This window comes from Hyperoodon ampullatus, assembly GCF_949752795.1.
Source record: "Hyperoodon ampullatus genome assembly, chromosome: 3".
NCBI lineage: Eukaryota > Metazoa > Chordata > Mammalia > Artiodactyla > Ziphiidae > Hyperoodon > Hyperoodon ampullatus.
Genome location: NC_136916.1, coordinates 11,162,609 through 11,182,713, shown reverse-complemented (window position 1 = coordinate 11,182,713; position 20,105 = coordinate 11,162,609). Strand labels below are relative to the sequence as shown.

The 20,105-nt window shown below is 41.2% G+C and overlaps 1 protein-coding gene across 1 annotated transcript in view; it reads right to left on the bottom strand.

The window, feature by feature from the left end:
• The window catches only part of PRTFDC1 (phosphoribosyl transferase domain containing 1), a gene marked incomplete at both ends in the record, with an annotated part of 97,009 nt that overhangs the window by 61,185 nt on the left and 15,719 nt on the right, over nt 1-20,105 (bottom strand). Inside the window, one exon of the mRNA XM_079700717.1 lies at nt 14,704-14,887. Coding sequence (XP_079556843.1) covers nt 14,704-14,887 — 184 coding nt within the window. The remainder of the gene's footprint in view (nt 1-14,703; nt 14,888-20,105) is intronic.

The following is a 20,105-nucleotide window of genomic DNA, read 5'->3' as shown; positions in this document are numbered from 1 at the left end:
ATGTAGAGGTACAAACTACTAGGTATAAAATAAGCTACAAGGATAGGACTTCCCTGGTGGCGCAGTGGGTAAGAATCTGCCTGCCAATGTAGGTGATGCGGGTTCGATCTCTGGTCCGGGAAGATCCCACACGCCACAGAGCAACTAAGCCCGTGCGCCACAACTACTGAGCCTGCGCTCTAAAGTCGGCGAGCCACAACTACTGAGCCTGTGTAACACAACTACTGAAGCCCACGCGCCTAGAGCCCGTTCTCTGCAACAAGAGAAGCCACCGCGATGAGAAGCCTGCGTACCACAACAAAGAGTAGCCCCCGATCACCGCAACTAGAGAAAAGCCCGTGCGCAGCAAGGAAGACCCAATGCAGCCAAAAATAAATAAATTTTTTTAAAAAGCTACAAGAATATATTGTACGATACAGGAAATACAGCTAATATTTTACAGTAACTATGAATGGAGTATAACCTTTAAAAAATGTGAATCACTATATTGTATACCTGTAACATATAATATTGCATACCTGTAACGTATAATATTGCACAGCAACTATACTTCAATTAAGATAATTTTTTAAAATAAATTATCTTCATAGGAAGAGGGCTAACACTGTACATTTTCACTTCTCAGATTTCTTAAACACAGGCCAAGATGAACTTCAGACGTTCACCCTTACCAGAATTCTAATTGGGGCAGCTTCTGGAAGCCATCTCTTCCAGCTGCCTTTCCTAATTAGAAGAGGCTCTACAACCAAAACAACCCACAGAGGTTAGTAGGGCACTAAGCCCACGCCGGCACTTCTGCAGGGGCTCATGAGAAAGGAAGGAGTAATTCCTGGCTTCCAAGCGTCACATGCCTACCCATACTTCCCACTACTGTATTAGATTAGCATTTGTAGCAAAAGCATTGCTGATTCATCACGACTACTGCTCTAGAGTGACTGCTGAGTCTCTTCCGGAGGCGTTTCTGACCAGTCATTTCTGTCTCTGGCGTGAGTTTCAGGGCCCTTGACGTACTGCTGTGCCCTTTCCCTCCCTGAGAGTCATCCTGTTTTCATGGAAGACTCTCATTTGTCAATGTCTGTTTGAATTCCATTTCTATTCTCCAGGAGAAAATAATGTTAGGCAAACAAAAAAAGAAGTATTTTCAAAACTATCCTCTAAATGAATGCCAAATTAACAAAAAGAAAGTGAAATCATTCTTGTCCTTGAAAGCTATGAATCTCAAGCATTTTAATATGTGTTGAAACTACCTAAGTTGTTAATCATCTTGTGTTTAATAATGGCAAACTCATGCCATAAAGTAACCTATATTATAATCTAAAATGGAATCAAAACATTAAATTCAAACTGTGTTATAGCACAATGACCATCATAAAGGATTTAAAAAAAAATAAATTTATTTATTTTACTTATTTTATTTTTGGCTGCATTGGGTCTTCGTTGCTGCACGAGGTCTTTCTCTAGTTGCAGCGAGTGGGGGCTGCTCTTCGTTGTGGTGTGCGGGCTTCTCATTGAGGTGGCTTCTCTCGTTGTGGAGCACGGGCTCTAGGCGTGTGGGCTTCAGCAGTTGTGGCACATGGGCTCAGGAGTTGTGGCGCATGGGCTTAGTTGCTCTGCGGCATGTGGGATTTTCCTGGACCAGGGCTCGAACCCGTGTCCCCTGCATTGGCAGGTGGATTCTTAACCACTGTGCCACCAGGGAGGCCCCAAGGCTTTATGGTCTTGATGCTAGGTTTCATATTCTATATCAGTAACAAAATGTTGATTAAGATAACGTAACTGAAAAATAAGGGCAAGGATTTTTGCTGCCAGCAGTTATTTTTGAGCCAAAAATTAGAAACTGTCTGGACATAATTAATAAAACACCACGTTGTATCTTTTTGGGGAAAGGTCAGGTACAAATGGATTTAAATGGTTTTCAGCATTTTTACTGTATACAGGCAGGACACCCGAGTTTCACGGGTCCAGCATGCCTGTGTATGATATATGGGGCAAGGCAGGGACATGAAATATAACTGGAACCCTGGGGCATGTGATGCCATCAATACTCCTAGTACATACGCCTTCTGTGGGCCAGGCCCTGCCCCGTTGGCAGGTGCTGCAGCCTTCTCTTCTAATAGCTAAGTCACTTGACTCCCGCCCACACCTCACCTACTGGCTCAACCTCATCAAATCTCTAGGAACAAACCCAACCTCAGATGGGGACTGGAACTCTTTGGAACTGTTGAGCAGGCATCTGGAACCTAATGCCCCATGACTCAGTAGTACGTTTCCTGCTGGCTTTGGCATTCTGCCTTGTTCTCAAGATTCAACACCCACTGTACTCTGGATCTGTGGCTTGTCCTGTTTGAAACTTGCCCAGCACTCTTAAGGAATTGGGGGTGCTCCCTTCTCCTACCTGTCTACCTCCTAGGCCCTGGGGTCCTTTGCTTCCTCCACAGCTCCAAAGGCAGCCGTGGTGCCCTAGTTCAGGAGTCTGACAGACCTCCACTTCCTGGCCATGTGTCCTTGGGGTTCCAACTAACCTCTCTGGCCTCAGTGTCCTTACTTGTGAAAAAGGGGTATTAGGAGCACCCACTTCATAGGGGTCTTGTGAGGGTTTAAAGAGTTCATACATATAAAGCACTTAGAACAATAGTTTGCCGTAATATATAAGTACTCAGCGAATATCCAGCTTTATTAATAGTAGAACCAACAGTAGGGTATGAGCTGGCGGATACTACCAGCCTCATGCTTGGAGCTCTAAAGGCTGTGGTCCTTCAGCCCATCCTTCTACTACCTGTTACACCTGCGACACTGGACTTCACCTTGCACTGGCAGCAAAGTCCGCTCCCCAGCACGCCCCCCTCCAGGCTGGGTCTGATTTCTTGTCCCGGACCCAACCCCAGCCTGAGGCAGATACAGAGTTAAGCCCAGCTTTGTCCCCAGTGTTCTCTGAAAACTTGGTTGCCTCTACAATTTAATCATTGCTTCTGCATTACTCTCCTGTTTGCCCTCTCAGTTTTTGCTCTTCCTAAGGAAAGACAAATCCTAATAAGCATCTCTATAGAAAATTAAATTTGAATACAAAGAATGTACACTAAGAAAATGCATAGATATTTACAAAATAAAGACTAGGAATGATAACTAAAGATGTTGCTATAATCCCTACCATTTTATTACACAGTTTGGTTTCACTTTTTTTTTTTTAATATATTTTACTTGATAGAATTAGAAATCTCCAAGTAAACTTCCCTAGAGCAACAGTAGATGATCTCTTTTAAGATCAAACTAGATATTTGCTTCATGCCAAGTTTCTTCATCCATGCATCCTGAAAGCCAGCAGTAAATATATCTTAAGAACCAAAGGTCAAAGACAAAACAAGTAATGTCAACGCTCTTTGTTTCAGTAAACATATAAACAAGGCAGATGTTTCAGCATCTCTATCCCGAGGTCACAGAGAAATTATGTTCTGGTTTTCATACGTGCTTTTGATGACGCGTAAGGATTTATGTGGATTGAATCAAACCACCCAGGCCTTCCCTGGTCTAATTCTTTACTAAATAACTCTCCCTTTGAAGTCTGCCTAAATGTTTTGAGGATATTAAAAATATTTTAGATACTAAGGTGGAAGAAATCTGTAGTCTCAAAGAAATATCCTACCATTTGCAAAAGAATATTGGAATAATATTACAGGACCTGAGGTTTAAGAATAACCAAAGGGTAAGGACAATGTTTTCTGCCACATGTCAGCTATTGAAACACTTGGTGCTGCCCAGAAGGGGGGAACTACCAATTCATCAATTCCAAGTTGTACATTTTCCTTAAATTTTAATATACCCAAAATCAAGATGCATCTTACAATCATGTCACGTCATGGCTTAATTTATAGCATTTTTTTTCTTTCTTAGTAGTACGTAAAGTAACGGTGTTCTTTACCATCAATGATGTCTCAGATTTAACAAAATGTAACTTTTGGAGTTTCTTTTCTCTTACCTTCCCTCTTTCTTTCCTTTATTTTCTTCTACTTTTCTATTCCTTTAGTTTTCCTCCCTTTCTAGCTTAAAAAGGCATGTGTACATATATGTACATAATATATACACATATATATGTAAAATGTATATACATATATACAAATTACATATACATACATACTATAGATACACACACACGTACACACACATATACTCTCCTCTCTGTCTTGGACCCATCCAGCACCCCCAAGAACTGAGGACCTCTTTTCTCCACCTGTCCCTCTCTACAGAATCGAACTGGGGTCCTTTTCTTCACCTAAAGCCTGATATGGGACACTGCTAAAGGTGGACTGTCTGTCTCCAAAAGAAAAGGGGAATTCACCAGTGAAGCTGTCCAATCTTGGACTTTTGGTTTTTGGGAGGATTTTGATTACTGATTCAATCTTCTTAATAGTAACTGGTCTGTTCATATTTTCTATTTCAAATAACAAGTGTTGGTGAGGGTGTGGAGAAGAGGTAACCCTTGTGCACTGTTGGTGGGAATGTAAATTGATGAAGCCACTACGGAAAACAGTATGGAGGTTCCCCAACAAATTAAAAATAGAACTACCCTATGATTCAGCAATTCTACTTCTGGGCATTTATCTGAAGAAAATGAAAACACCAATTTGAAAAGATTTCTGCACCCTCATGTTTACTGCAGCATTATTCACAATAGTCAATATGGAAACAACCTAAGTGTGCATTTATAAATAAATGGATAAAGAAGATATAGTATACACACACAGTGGAATATTATTCAGCCATAAAAAAGAATGAAATCTTGCCATTTGCGACAACGTGGATGGACCATGAGGGCTTTATGCTAAGTGAAATAAGTCAGACAGAGAAAGAGAAATATTATATGATCACTTACATGTGGAATCTAAAAAAAAAAACCTCATTGATACAAAGAACAGACTGGTGGTTATTAGAGGCAGTGGGGCTAGGGTGGTGAGAGGTAGAAGAAATGGGTGAACAGTTCTTGTTTTTGTTTTTGTTTAAATAAACTGAAAAAAAACCAAAAGAAAGGGGCATTCAACATGAGGCCCCCTTACTATGTGGAAAACTTTCAGTGAAAGGCTGTTGCAGGGTGAAGTGAAAAGTACTCACTAACACTCAGGATGCTGGATCTGGTTTATCTAACGGGTCCCCATTCCTCACTAGCATGGATGATAAAGGACTGACTTAAAGCCTTTGTTCTGAACTCTGGGAATGAGAGAGAAGAAACGTACTTTAGCTTTCCCCTTCCTTCATGGGAATAGGTCTGTGGCCAACCCTTTGCTCTAATGAGACTCTTTAATAAAGGTTCCAGCTTCCCCAGGGGCCCACATGCCCTGCATGGCAAATGTTTCAGTCCCACTGCAGCCACACTCTGGATTCCATTTTATCTCTAGAAAGCTTTCCCTTGGCGCTGCCAACACACAGGAATTATTAATGAATACAAGCAGGGCATGTGCAAGCAGCATGGGGGAGGGATCCAGGACAACAACAACTTGCCTAAAATTAAAGTCTCAGTTTGTAAAGACTTGAAGTTTGATGAAGATTTCACTTTGCTCACAGGTTAGTTAACCAAATTGGTGGAAAACAAAGAAATCAGAGTATAGCTCCCTGAAATACACTTTATCTTAACATGGGCTTGTACACAAATTAACGAAGCTTTAAATCAAGGCAACATTTTCAGAGGGAATAAAGGAAAAACATTTGGCAAACAATACATCCATGTACAAAAAAGCTGGCTGAGAAGTAACTTGCTGGCACCTACTAATACTCCATCCCACTTCTCTCAAATCCTCTCGTTTCTCTATTCCCAAGCCCCTTAGAACAGATATTCCAAAAGTCTTCCCACCCCTACCCTTACAGAGCTTTCTCAGAACACACTAAACTGGGGAGCTCAACTGGTAGCTGAATGATGCCTGTTTCTTTTTGCTTCAAGTCTCTATACCCACCAGAGTTGGTAGGGAGCTTGGTGCTCAAGGTTCCTTTGAAATTCTGCTAGATCTGGCTTCCCAAGAGCAACAGCTCTAAGTGAATCCAGAGAGAGAGCAGGTGTAGGGAATGTTTTTATCTTTTGGAAAAGCTCCATAGTGTAGGGGGCAAAGAGGAAAAGAAAATCATAGCTTCCCATCATTTACAAGAAAACCAGCTGTGAATACTTATTATTTATTTTTTTGGAGGGTATGTCTTCATAGTTTATTAATATCAAATATAAGACATTTCAGAAAAATAAGCAGTTAATTGTCTATGGATACTGTCATTCTTCTAGCAATTACAGGAGCTGGCTTAACCTAGTAAGGTAAATATTAAAATAAACCTCAGGAAAAAATTATGCTGATATGTTTGGTGAAATTTCCTTCCTTTTAGCCTAATATATCTCAATACATCAACACATCTCTAGATTGACAGTATGTTTTAGTGGTCACAATCTTGGGCTCTGGAGTTGAACTTGGGTTTGAATATTAGTCCTCCACTTACAAGCTGTTTGACCTTGGACACATTACTTAACAGCTCAGGTCTCAGTTTCCTCATTTGTAAAATGGGTATAACAGTGTTACCTAATTGTTTCTCATTTTCTGTCTACTATTGAATCAATCAAGTTTGGAGTTTTCTTTATTCTTTCTCGTCCTTTCTATTTGCTGGAAAGTTATACATAATATACATAATATTCTTATTCTTTCAGTGTTACACTTAAACTTTTAACAGGCATACCTAACTGAAATTTTGTAAATCATCAACCTCTCGATGCTTCTCCTAAACCATACACAACCTTAGAATGCTATTATTCTGGTCTTTTTAAATTCCACTTTGTTTTACCACCAAAATGAGTTATAGTGTTATTGTTTCATCAATTATTTGAACCAATCAAAACTTTGTTGATTTACCTACATGCTTGTCAATCTCTTTGCATCACATTTATTCATTTGGGTTTAATTTCCTTTTTACTAAAATATACCCTAAATATACTAAAATAAATTAGGAGATGTTTTCAGTCAGCATCTGTTATCAGGAAACTCTTCTAGAATATGACTACTGAAGTCTTTATCTGGCACTCACGCTTGAGTTCAAGATCAGCTGGGAATGAAAATCTAAGTTAACAGTTATTTTCTCTCAAAATAATGATACTACTCCACATCTTTTGATTTCTGCTGTTGCCTTTGAGAAGTCTGTTGACAGGATAGTGGTAATTCCTTTAAAGGCAATTTTCCTTTTCTCCCCAGTTACTTTTACAATCCATTCTTTGACTCTGGGGTTTTGCCTTTCAGTTTCACCAGGATGTGTCTATGTGTGGTGTCACTGTGCTTCCTGAATCTGAATATTCGCATCTCCTATCAGCTCTAGAATATGATTAGGCGTTATCTTATCAAAAATTGCCTCTCCTCAATTCTCTCTAGTCTTTCCATATGGAATTCCTAGGTGACACATTTTTGATCTTCTCACTCAATTTTTCATGTCTCCCATCCTCTCTTTCTTATATTCCACCTCTATCCATGCTACCTTCTAGTTTTTTCAGATCTATCTTCCAGTTCAAAATTCATACCCATAACAACATTCAATCTGTTTATCATTCAAGTTACTTTCTTATTCATTCAATTAGTATCTTTTTCCTTGCTAGACATTCTATAATTTCCCTTCCAAAAGTTCTCATTTATTTTTTCTTCTCATGTTGTCTTATCTTTCCTTTAAATCTTTTAATTTATGTCTTTAGTCATGTTAAGTATAATTATGTTATATTCTCTTTCACACAGCTTGTTTACCTATTTTTGTTATTTACTTTGCCAGCCGGTCTGGCCTATGGTAGATTGTTTCTACGCATCTGTTGTGCTTTGGGTGTGTGAGCTCAGGTTAAGTGAGGCTTATCCGTGGAATCTTGCCGAGGTTGAGATATTCCCTCCAGAGAGGTTTTCCACTTGCTTCTACCAGGGAATTTGGGAGTATTGTGGTCTGAGACCAATTTTAATATTAAATTCTCTGGTTGGAATTTCCCAGATGATGCAGGTAAAGTAAACGAAAGCCTCAAACTCACATGTGGTACAGACTCCTGTTTAAAAGTTCTCACAGGATATTTCACTTTCCCACCCCAGCCCAGGCCAAGAAGGACAAGCTAGTTTGTTAGGGTCTCCCATTACTAAAGGATGGATTTTTTTTCAGCAAGGGCATATACCTTTGAAGGCACTGGCTTTGCCTGAGGGTCTCATCTAACTTCCCATTTTATATGGGTCCAAGGCTTTACCATCTGCCTCTCCATGGGGGTTAAAGTCAGATTACTGAGACAACTCCCAACCCTGCCTCCTGGGAGCCCCCAGTTCACACTTCTATGCTGATTTTCAGATCTTCATTTCTGCCTCTTGGATATTCCCTACCTTCTTGTGAGCTCCAAAAAGCATTTAAAAGGCTTTTTAAAAGTTATTACATTCACCTAGCATTTTTAGATGTCTGTAGCAAGAGGATTTTCAGGTTGTTTATTCCATAAAACTACCACAATCAAATTCTTTGTTTGGGTTGTTAACCTACTTGAATGTATTACTTTGAGAAAAAGAAAATATTTTTTAAATGTGTAACATAATGGTGTAACACAAATAAGTGCTCATGTAGTAGTGTTATCTTTGGATTATTAGATCAGCTGAAAAACTAGGCCCCATAGACAAAAAAATTTTTATGAGAAATAATTGATATTTGATTCTTTGTTAAATAAAATAAACACTGAATACTTTCACTAGTTTTGTTGATCTTATAAGACAAGCTACAAAGTATAGCCATTTGTGGGCATATGGGGTGTAATACATGTAATAAGTTCTTTCTTCATGCAACTTCCAGATTTTCTCAAGTAAGGTCACCGTTTCTTAAAGGCAAATTATTGCGTAATGATAATAATTGTATATATGAACTTAATATTTGTCTTACATATATTTTAGGAAAAAAACCAACTCCTTTATAAATGTTAGCAAACATATTAATATCTCGTGAAACAGTAAAATTTTGTGGAAAACCTTAGAAAAAACTGTGGGAAATGTGTTATATTGCAAAGGGCACAGGCTTGAGAGACAGATGGGTCTGGGCTCTGGTGCCATCTCTACTATTTATTGGCTGTGTGACCTTAGGTGAGTTAATTAACCTCTCTAAGCCTCTTTTTCTTCATCAATAAAAGAAGAGATGAGAGATACCTGGCAGAGTTACACTCAGGATTAACTGAGATAATGAATTCATCTAGCAAATGCTAAATGAACGCTAGTGAAAAGACAGAAAGAAGGACGGAAGGAAAAAAGAACGGAGGGAAGGAGGAAGGAAAACTTGAAATGTTCAGGAATTCAGGCAGCCAGTGCCTCTCATTTCATTTAAAGAACGGGAGTATGTGAGGCCATGCTCTCCAATGAATTAGCCTAATGCTAATTTCTAAGTAATCTTCATCTAGATGGTTATCACTCATGCAAATTCACTTCATGTCTTATGGGAAGTTTAATACAAAACAAAGGCAAGTCAAATTGCCGAGAGCCTTGAGATATCTGGACCATCCATCCCTCAGGAAGGCCCCTTAGTAAACAGTGGAGGGCTCAAACAACTGGGACCCCTCCTGGGAAAAGAGCCCCTAAAGTGAACTATGAATGCTGATGGCTGTGACCAGGAGACACACTGCCTCTCAGTAAACTGAACTTTCAACTTTTTTCCTCAAAAAAAAAAAAAATTAATTAAAAACAATCACAGAGCAGAAGGATAGGAGGGAGTAAAACTACATGATGCTTCTGACCAGCACTCACAACAGCCCAGAGTCCTGACTGCCCTCCAGGAATTTCTAAAGGAATGAAGAGAACACCTTAGTGGCCACTGTTTCTGCTAAGATGTTTTCAAGATGTCTGCTCACGATGAGTCGGTTTGGAGGTATGGAGGAGCACCAGACACCCTCAGAGGAAAATGAGCTGTAGCCCTGTTCCCCTTGTTTGGTGGTGTCTTAATAGGTCTCTGTCCTCGGGAATGTTGATAGAGCTCAAGTGTGTAAAGGGATGGTCAGCTCAAGACTAACCTGAGGGCAATGAATTCACCTCTGGATGAGGACAGCTTATGCTCTATGAGCAGAGAGCTGGGCTGTTCACCTCATAGCCTGGTCTATCAATATGGTTTTCCACCCATTTCTGAGAAATTTAATCAGGGGAAAAGCTGGCTCTGAGTGAGCAGATAGGCTTTTATGTGAGGTCATCTCTCAGGAGATGATCTGTGTCACCTTGGTACTGGACAAGAGGAAGGACATTTTGTAAGAAGGGAAGAGAAGAGACACCACAGTTATCCTTGGCTCCTACAGGATTTAAGGGTGGGACAAAAACTAAAATGTGCTGTGTGTGAGAACGGACGCTGGTGGTAAAGATTGAAAGTCTAGGGCTTCCCTGGTGGCGCAGTGGTTAAGAATCTGCCTGCCAATGCAGGGGACACGGATTCGAGCCCTGGTCTGGGAAGAGCCCACATGCCGCAGAGCAACCAAGCCCGTGCACCACAACTACTGAGCCTGCGCTCTAGAGCCCGTGAACCACAACTACTGAGCCTGCACTCTAGAGCCCGTGTTCCGCAACAAGAGAAGCCACTGCAATGAGAAGCACGCGCACCACAACGAAGAGTAGCTCCCGCTCCCCGCAACTAGAGAAAGACCGCGCACAGCAAGGAAGACCCAACGCGGCCAAAAATAAATAATAAATAAAGTCTACTATTGCCTTCCTCCTTCATCAGAATCCTGGGCAGGCGCCCCCATAGCCCTATCCCCAGGGAATAAAATATGTTGACTTGAAAATATCTGTCGAGATGCAGCAAAAATGATCACAATAGTCTTGGAGCTATACAAATGCAAATGCTTGTTCAGAACTAGTATTACATAAACATGAGATAATAAGTGTTAGAATGTGTGCCTCTAGGTTAAAACATTGATGAAACAGAGGATGTTTAGAGAAATGGACAGTGAGAGTTAGCAACATTGTTTAATCTCACATGGATCCTAATGCTTTTAGTTTCGGCAAGATAGACGAATTCTGGACCATAAAACAAGACTCAAAGACTTTAAAAGAATTGAAATCATACAAAGTATCCTTTCTGCAACAGAATTAAACTAGAAATCATATAGAACTATCTCTGGAAAAATCCCCAAATATTTGGAAATTAAACAACAAGAAATAATCCATGAGTGAAAGAGGAAGTCACAAAGGAAATTTGAAAATAGTCTGAGTTGAATGAAAATGAAAACAATACATCAAAAATTTGAGGATGCAACAGTTAGTATCATACTGACTGAGAGCAAGGCAAGAATGTTTTCCTTCACTATTTCTATTCAGAATTATACAAGAAGTTCAAGCCAGTGCAATAAAGCAATAAAAAGAAATAAATACACAAATTAGAAAGAAAGAAGGAAAACCATCTCTATTCACAGAAGAAATGATTGTGTTCATAGAAAAATCCAAAAGCATCTACAAAAAAGCTATTCAAACTAATAAGAGAGTTTTGAAAAGTCATAGTATTTGATGCACAAAATCAGTAGTACTTCTATATACTGGCAATAGGCAACTGGAAATTGAAATTCAAAGAAAAACTTACCATATATAATAGTGAAACCAAGGGCAGTCATCAGTTAGATCCCTTAAACTATAACTTGCTTAATAAATAACATCCTGTAACTTGCCTTCACTGACGAAGCTTGCTTTCTTTTCAAAAACTGCATACACTCCAAGCTTCACGTAGCTTAGACAATGTATCACAAGACGCCTTTCATCACCCCCTATAGATAACACCGATGACATATGGATTGCTATAGTACAGTTGTTTTTTCAGGAACACGGAGTTAGTCTTGCCCAGGTCAAAGCAGTCAAGACCCCCAACCATTAAACTGGTCCTGTGCAAATATCTGATGGATGACCATTTGACGTCATAGGACCAAAAATTCCACCCTCAGATCATCCTAACGTTGTCATTTTCTGAACATGTGTCCCAGGAAGAAGCATGTAACTCAGATACACCTGTGCAGTACACAGGTTATGCTGCAGAAATCAACAACATGATTTTTAAACTTATATGGAAACACAAATAACTAGAATAGCTAAAACAGTTATGAAGAAGAACAAAGTTGGAGGACACACACTACTTGATTTCCAGACTTCTGTACAGATAGAGTAATCAAAACAGTGTGGTATTAACCAAAGAATAAGCGCGTAGATGAACAGAACTGAACAGAGTGCTCAGAAATAGACCCATGCATATACAGTCAATTGATTTTCAGTCAAAGATCAAAGGCAATTCAATGGAAAAGAACAGTCTTTTCGTCAAATGATCTTGGAACAAGTGGACATTCACTTGCCAAAAAAAAAAAGAAACCTTGATCCATACCATATTAATAAGTTAACACAACATGGATCATACACCTAGATCTAAATTTAAAACTAGGAAACTTTGTGAAGAAAATAGAGAATAAAATCTTCATGACCTTGAATTAAGCAAAGATTACTCAATGAAAGGATGCTCAACATCATTATTCACTGGGGAAATGCAAATTAAAACCACAGTGAGATACTATCAGCTGGCTGAATGGGTAAAAAACAGAGAAAATAAAGAAATCCTGACAATACCTAGTGTTGCCAAAAATGTGAAGCAACTGGAACTCTCATACACACTGGTGGGGATGCAAAATTATTCAATCACTTTGGAAAACAGTTTGGCAATTTCTTATGTATACTCCCCGTATGACCTAGGAATCTCAAGACAAATTTACTCAAGAGAAACAAAGACATAAGTACATACAAAAACATGCAGGTGAATATTTATAGCAGCCTTATTCATAATCACCCCAGAAAGGGAACAAACCAAATATCCTTCAGCTGATGAATGATTTTAAAACTGGCATATCCATACAATGAAATCCTACTTGACAATAAGAAATGAACCACTGGGACACGTAACAATATGGATGAAATCAAATGAATGATGCTAAACTTTACAGATTTACTAAGGCCACATGATATTTGATTACATTATATGACATTCTGCAAAGAGCAAAACTCTAGGGACAGAAAATATATCAGTGGTTGCCAGAACCTGGGGCCTGGGGAAAGGATTAACTACCAAGGGATACAAGGGCATTTTTTGTGGTAAGGGCTGTTCTATGTCTTGATTGTGGTGACTTACATGACCGTATGCATTTGTCAAAACTCACAGAACTGCAAACTAAAAGAGGTAAATTCTATTGCACATAAATTATGCTTCAATAAACCTCTCTTTAATTTTTTTAAGATTTTTTTTAAAAAGCTGTTTGCTGGGGAAAAATACAGTAAGAATCAGAGTCAAATAAAAAAGAAAAAAAAGTCTTCTAAGAAGGAAGCACAGCTACTTAAATCAGGATGAAAGACACCTCAAGAGAGAAAAGATTTTTAAGAGAAGATGAAACCAATAAATTAGGCTTAAGATGTCTGCAAAAACAAACAAACAAACAAAAAACAAAAAGAAAAAAACCCCAGCTTCATCCTGCCCTGAGAGGTCATCAGGAAAATACAGTATCTTAAGAAATAAGAACTAATTTGCCAGATACTCAAAAGCTGAGGCAACTGAGTCAAAGGAAGAGAATGGTAGGCAGAATTCTAAGATGCCCTCCCATCCCTATCCCCCATGTACACACCTTTTGTGTATAATCTCCTCCACTTAAGTGTGGGTGTGACTTGTAGATATAACAGGAATTCACTCCCATGTTTAGGCGATTAGTCAATCGACTCTGAGTTCATAAAAAAGAACTTATCTGGGTCCCCTGGTGGCGCAGTGGTTAAGAATCCGCCTGCCAATGCAGGGGACACGGGTTCGAGCCCTGGTCTGGGAAGATTCCACGTGCCGCGGAGCAACTTAGCCCGTGCGCCACAACTACTGAGCCTGCGCTCTAGAGCCCATGAGCCACAACTACTGACACGGCGTGCCTTAGAGCCTGTGCTCCGCAACGATAAGCCACTGCAATGAGAAGCCCGCACACTTCAATGAAGAGTAGCCGCCACTCGCCACAACTAGAGAAAGCCCGTGCACAGCAACAAAGACCCAGTGCAGCCATAAATAAATAAATAAATAAATAGTTTATTTATTTATTTATTATTTATTTTCTTTAAAGCATCACAAAAGGCAACAGCATAGAGAAAAGAGGGGAAGGCTAAGGGCAGATGTCTTTGGAGAATAATCTCTCTCAATTCCATCCAGTGGTGGCTAAGGAAACCCAGCACAGACTGGGGGAGGTTCCCTGGTCCTGTCTCATTGCTCTTGATGACTCACTGTCCCTACAGGTTTTACTTCTCTACCTCCGGGTCCTGACTGCAGTCACCCAAGTACTAATACTCCTCTCTGGGCGGGGGGACACCTTCCCACGGGTCTCCAGGGCCAACAGTGGACATCCAGAGCAGAAACACGTCTGTATTCACTGGACTTCCTTAACACTCATTCTCAACATGGTCATCGGTGAGACTAGGCACCAGGAAATAACCACTCAACTTTATAACCATAAAAGAAGCATGAATCATTCCTGAACCATCTTTCCCTGTATGGGAAATATAATAGGAGGGTTCCCCCTGCCCCAAGAATATGATCTGAATTACAGGTTGTAGTATCTTGCAAATTAAAATAAAATACATGCTTCATCTTCATAATATTATTAGTTTGTTGATTTATAGCACTGCTCATTCTGAGCATCATAGAATGAAAATGGAGTAAATCATAACTTACCCTGTAACTCTTTAGTCTGATGAAATCAACCTTCATAGAGACAAATCTATCGGAATTTCGACTGATGTTCTTAAGGTGTTCTACCAGATCTGCACAGAACTTGTAGCCTCCTTTAAGTACACATAAGACCATAATGTCACAGTATCCTATGTCTTTCATAATATCCTTAGCCAGCCGTTCAATTCTGAAAGAAGGGATTAAAAGATATATTAAAGCATGACTACTTCTGAGCATTTTTGTTCCTTTCCCAAAAAATGCATGATGTACTCTACATATTAGATGACACAGGAGAATGTGGAGAAGGGCTTGGGAGACAGAAGCTTACAGATAAGAAGCTTTGTTAAAGTTGGACAAAGTGCTCAAAACATACTTCTGATATAACCACATCGTCAATCATACATTGTTGCTCCTCCGCATCACAAAAAATGATTAAGGTGTAAAATATGATGTCAAAGATCACGAAGGCTATTATTGGATCACTACAGAGCCTGGTTGTCAGCTTTAACGAGGCTATGATGGTATGTGGTGATATTACGTTCCCTTTAAAGCAGAGAAGAAGGAAATGGAGAATGACTCACCCACCTGACCACGTTAGACGAGACTGGAGGAAAAGTCAAGACCATAATAACTATCAAAAGAATAATATTTGACTTATATTAGATGAAGATAACACGTTACCTCTATGAGAGGTGCTCCAGACAATCTCAGTGGACACCATCTCCACAGATCAGTTTGAATGGTGTCTCCTGAAGTTCTACCATGATGCAGCCTTCGGCTGGCATCCCACACCTAATGTGGAACTGTCACTGTATTTTTTCTCATTGTTTCTTATGTATAAGTCCATTGCCCATACACCCATACAACAGTAAAACCTTGAATGGAGGTAGGATCTAAGGTGCACACTTTTTAAAATATTCCCACTGGCACCTCAAACTGAATTAGATTTAAAACAGATGAAGTGAATGATGTGAAAAAAAATATTATATCACATATGTTCTAAATGTATAATATATATACTTTATGTATTTTTATAGGTTTTTTATTTGTGTGTGTATATGTGCATACATATACATATAAAATGACAACCACGGTTTCAGGTAATGTGTCTCAAAATATGATCAACAAAACATGTACATCAGCATGCCAAATATTCCTTTTTTAAAGATTTTTTTTGATGTGGACCATTTTTAAAGTCTTTATTGAATTTGTTACAATACTGCTTCTGTTTTATGTTTTGGGTTTTTTGGCCATGAGGCATGTGGAACATTAGCTCCCCAACCAGGGATCGAACCTGAACCCCCTGCATTGGAAGGCGAAGTCTTAACCACTGGACCGCCAGGAAGTCCCCAGCATGCCAGATATTCTATAAAAAGGGACACTTGTTTCCAGCATGATGCAGTGAGGAGGTCAACACATCCTCTTCACAAAAAGAAGGTAGAAAGTTGGACAAAACTGTCAAAAGCAACGATTTCAGCACTCTGGAAATCAACCAAAGGCATGCACCAAACTGAGAATCATTTATTCATGAAAACACTGAACACTGGGTAGAAACAGCACAGATCTGTGGTATTCTTGTCTGAGAATGGTCCCCTCTCCCTGGCCCCCAATCTGCTCTACTGTTCAACCAGGTAGTCAAGCAGGGTGGGGCACTGCTCACCCGATGGGGAGCACCGTCAGTTAACACGGCCATCTTGGTAGCATGAGAACAGGGAGGGCCAGGGGCCCCGTTATCCTAAAGTTGCAGTCCTGTTTGAGCAACTACCTGGCAGACTAGTCACAGATTTAATAGAGAGTTCTGGGAGGTTACAGTCCCGGGAGAGGGGCACATAATAAACTCTCCACATATCCCAAGTTGACCAGAAGCTGTGCATATGCACTGCAGACACTAGTGTGGGCTCAGGCCACCACACATCCCTGGATGGTGGAGCCTGTAAACCCGTGCGGCAGAGACACAGGAAAGCTCAGTGTAAAGTAAAAGCCAGGGAAGGCTTGACAAAGGCTGGAAATCTGAATATGCTTGCCAGGCTCCCACACACATTCATCAGCAAAGAGTGGAGGTCTCCCTGGCTCAAGGTGTTTGAGTACAATCTCTACCCAATCTTAGGCTGAAGATTAAGCTGTTCAGACACAAGCATGAACTCTGGTGAGAAAAACTTAAAAGGAAAAACAAGAAAAATAAACTGCACATCATCAGAGGCTACACACTGTGGGGGAGACAGTTTTCACAGACTGGCAGACAAAAAAAGAAACAAAGAACAAGGACAGGGGCTTCCCTGGTGGCGCAGCAGTTAAGAATCCGCCTGCCAATGCCGGGGACACGGGTTCGAACCCTGGTCCGGGAAGATCCCACATGCCATGGAGCAACTAAGCCCATGCGCCACAACTATTGAGCCCACTTGCCACAACTACTGAAGCCCACATGCCTAGAGCCCGTGCTCTGCAACGAGAAGCCACCACAATGAGAAGCCCGCGCACCGCAACGAAGAGGAGCCCCCGCTCGCCTCCACTAGAGAAAGCCCGCGCACAGCAACGAAGACCCAACACAGCCATAAATAAATAAATATATAAATAAACTTATTTTTAAAAATAAGAAGAAGGGCAATGAATAGGAAATAGTTACAAATATGGTAGAGATTAAACCAAGTATATCAATCATCATCACTTTAAACGTGAATTGTCAAAATACACCAATTAAAGGCAGAGACTGTCAGAGTGGATCAAAAAAACACCCTAGGGCTTCCCTGGTGGCACAGTGGTTGAGAGACCGCCTGCCGATGCAGGGGACATGGGTTCGTGCCCCGGTCTGGGAAGATCCCACATGCCGCGGAGCGGCTGGGCCCGTGAGCCATGGCCGCTGAGCCTGTGCGTCTGGAGCCTGTGCTCCACAACGGGAGAGGCCACAACAGTGAGAGGCCCGCATACTGCAAAAAAAAAAAAAAAAACCACCCTAATATATGTTGTCCACAAGAAATCCATTTTAAATATAAAGACACAGATAGATTAAAGGGGTTGAGAAAGATGTACCATGCTAACATAATCAAAAGAAAGCTGGAGTAGCTGTATCAATTACAGACAAAACAGGCCTCAGAGCAAAGAAATTGTCAGGAATAAAGACTGACGTTAGTGTATTAAAAAGAGGTCAATTCTCCAGGAAGACGTAACAGTCCTTCATGCGTCTGCACCCAACAACAGAGTATCAGAAAACTTATAGAACTGTAAGAAGTAGATGAATCCACTATTGCAGTTAGAGACTTCAACACCCCTCTCTCAGTACTTGACAGATCCAACAAGGCAGAAAACCAGTAAGGATACAGTTGAAAGGAACAGTACCATATACCAACTGGACCTGGCTGACATTTGTAGAATACTTCACCCAACATTCTCCTTAAAGGATATCAATAATAAAATGAAAAGACAAGCCACATACTAGTGGGAAATATTTGCAAATCATATGTCTGATAAAGGACTTGTGTCCAGAATATATAAAGAACTCTTACAACTCAATAAGGAGAGAAACAACCCAACTGCAAAATTAGCAAAAGACTTAAATAGGCATCTGTCCAAAGAAGATGTATGAATACCTAACAAGCACACTAATCATTAGGAAAATGCAAATTTAAACCACAATGAAATACCTTTATATATCCACTAGAATGGCTATAATTAAAAGGACAAACAATACTCAATGTTGGCAAGTATGTGGAGACCCTGGAACCCTCAAACACTGCTGGTGGGAAATGTAAGATGGCGGAGCCACTTTGGAAAACAATTGGCAGTTTCTTAAACTAACCATGAAACTCCGAATTCCTCTCCAAGAGAAATGAAAAGATATGCCTACACAAAGACTTATACGTGAATGTTCAGGGAAGCATTATTCACAATAGCCAAAAACTAGAAATCTAAACGTCCATCAACTGATGAATCAATAATCAGATATTGTATGATTTAATTTATATGAAGTGCTCAGAAAAGACAAATTTATAGAGAAAGAAATCAGATTAGTGATTGCCTGATGGTGGGGGTAGGAGCAGAGACTGACAACAAACTTTTGGTGATGATAGAAATATTGTAAAACGATGGTGGTGATGGTTGCCTAACCATAAAAATGCACCAAAAATCATTGAGTCATTTACCTACAATGGGTGAGTTTTGTAGTATGTAAATTATATCTTAATAAATTCATTTTAAAGGTGGGAAAGGGCATACTTGGAATGCCACTCCAGACCACTGAATCAGAATTTCTAGACATAAAGCTTAAGATTATGCATTTTTACAAGTTCACTGGGTAAGTCTCCTGTAGAGGGAACTGGTACCCTTACCAGGATTCAATCGTGTACTAAATCAGGATGCAATTAACTTAAGTCATAAATTAATTTTCAGATGAGAAAAGCAGGAATTTGTTTAAACCAGGGGTTCCCAAACTCCTGTGAAGAGAAAATGCTTCTGAGAGTTATTAAGAAGTGAATTGAGGTGGGTCCGGTGAGCGGCGGACGTCGCAGGCGGCGTTCCTTGTGGCCCGGTGCCTCGGCCGCTGCCCACAGCGGGTTTCACCGGGGAGCCTGACAATCCTGGAGGCTCTAGGTGGAGTCCCGGGAGCTGAGAGAGACCGGCGGCCACCGCCGAAGCATGAAGAAGGGGTAAGGCTAGAGCCCCTCAAAATTCCTCGGCAGAGTAGTACTTCCGGGTAAGATGGCGGAAGAGTAAGACGCGGAGATCACCTTCCTCCCCACGGATACACCAGAAATACAGCTACACGTGGAACAACTCCTACAGAACACCTACTGAACGCTGGCAGAAGACCCCAGACCTCCCAAAAGGCAAGAAACTCCCCACGTACCTGGGTAGGGCAAAGCGGAGAGATTCCCGCACAGTGGATCGGTGCCGACCGGCACTCACCAGCCCGAGAGGCTTGTCTGCTCGCCCGCCGGGGCGGGCTGCGCTGGAAGCTGAGGCTCGGGCTTCGGTCAGAGCGCAGGGAGAGGACTGGGGCTGGCGGCGAGAACTCAGCCTGAAGGGGGCTAATGTGCCACAGCTAGCCGGGAGGGAGTCCGGGAAAACTCTGGAGCTGCCGAAGAGGCAAGAGACTTTTTCTTCCCTCTTGGTTTCCTGGTGCGCGAGGAGAGGGGATTAAGAGCGCTGCTTAAAGGGGCTCCACAGACGGGCGCGAGTCGCGACTGAAAGCGCGGAGCCCAGAGACGGGCGTGGGACGCTGGGGCTGCTGCTGCCGCCGCCAAGAAGCCTGTGTGCGAGCGCAGGTCACTGTCCACACCGCCCTTCCGGGAGCCTGTGCAGCCCGCCACTGCCGGGGCCCCGGGATCCAGGGGCGGCTTCCCTGGGAGAACGCACGGCGCGCCTCGGGCTGGTGCAACGTCACGCCGACCTCTGCCGCTGCAGGCTCGCCC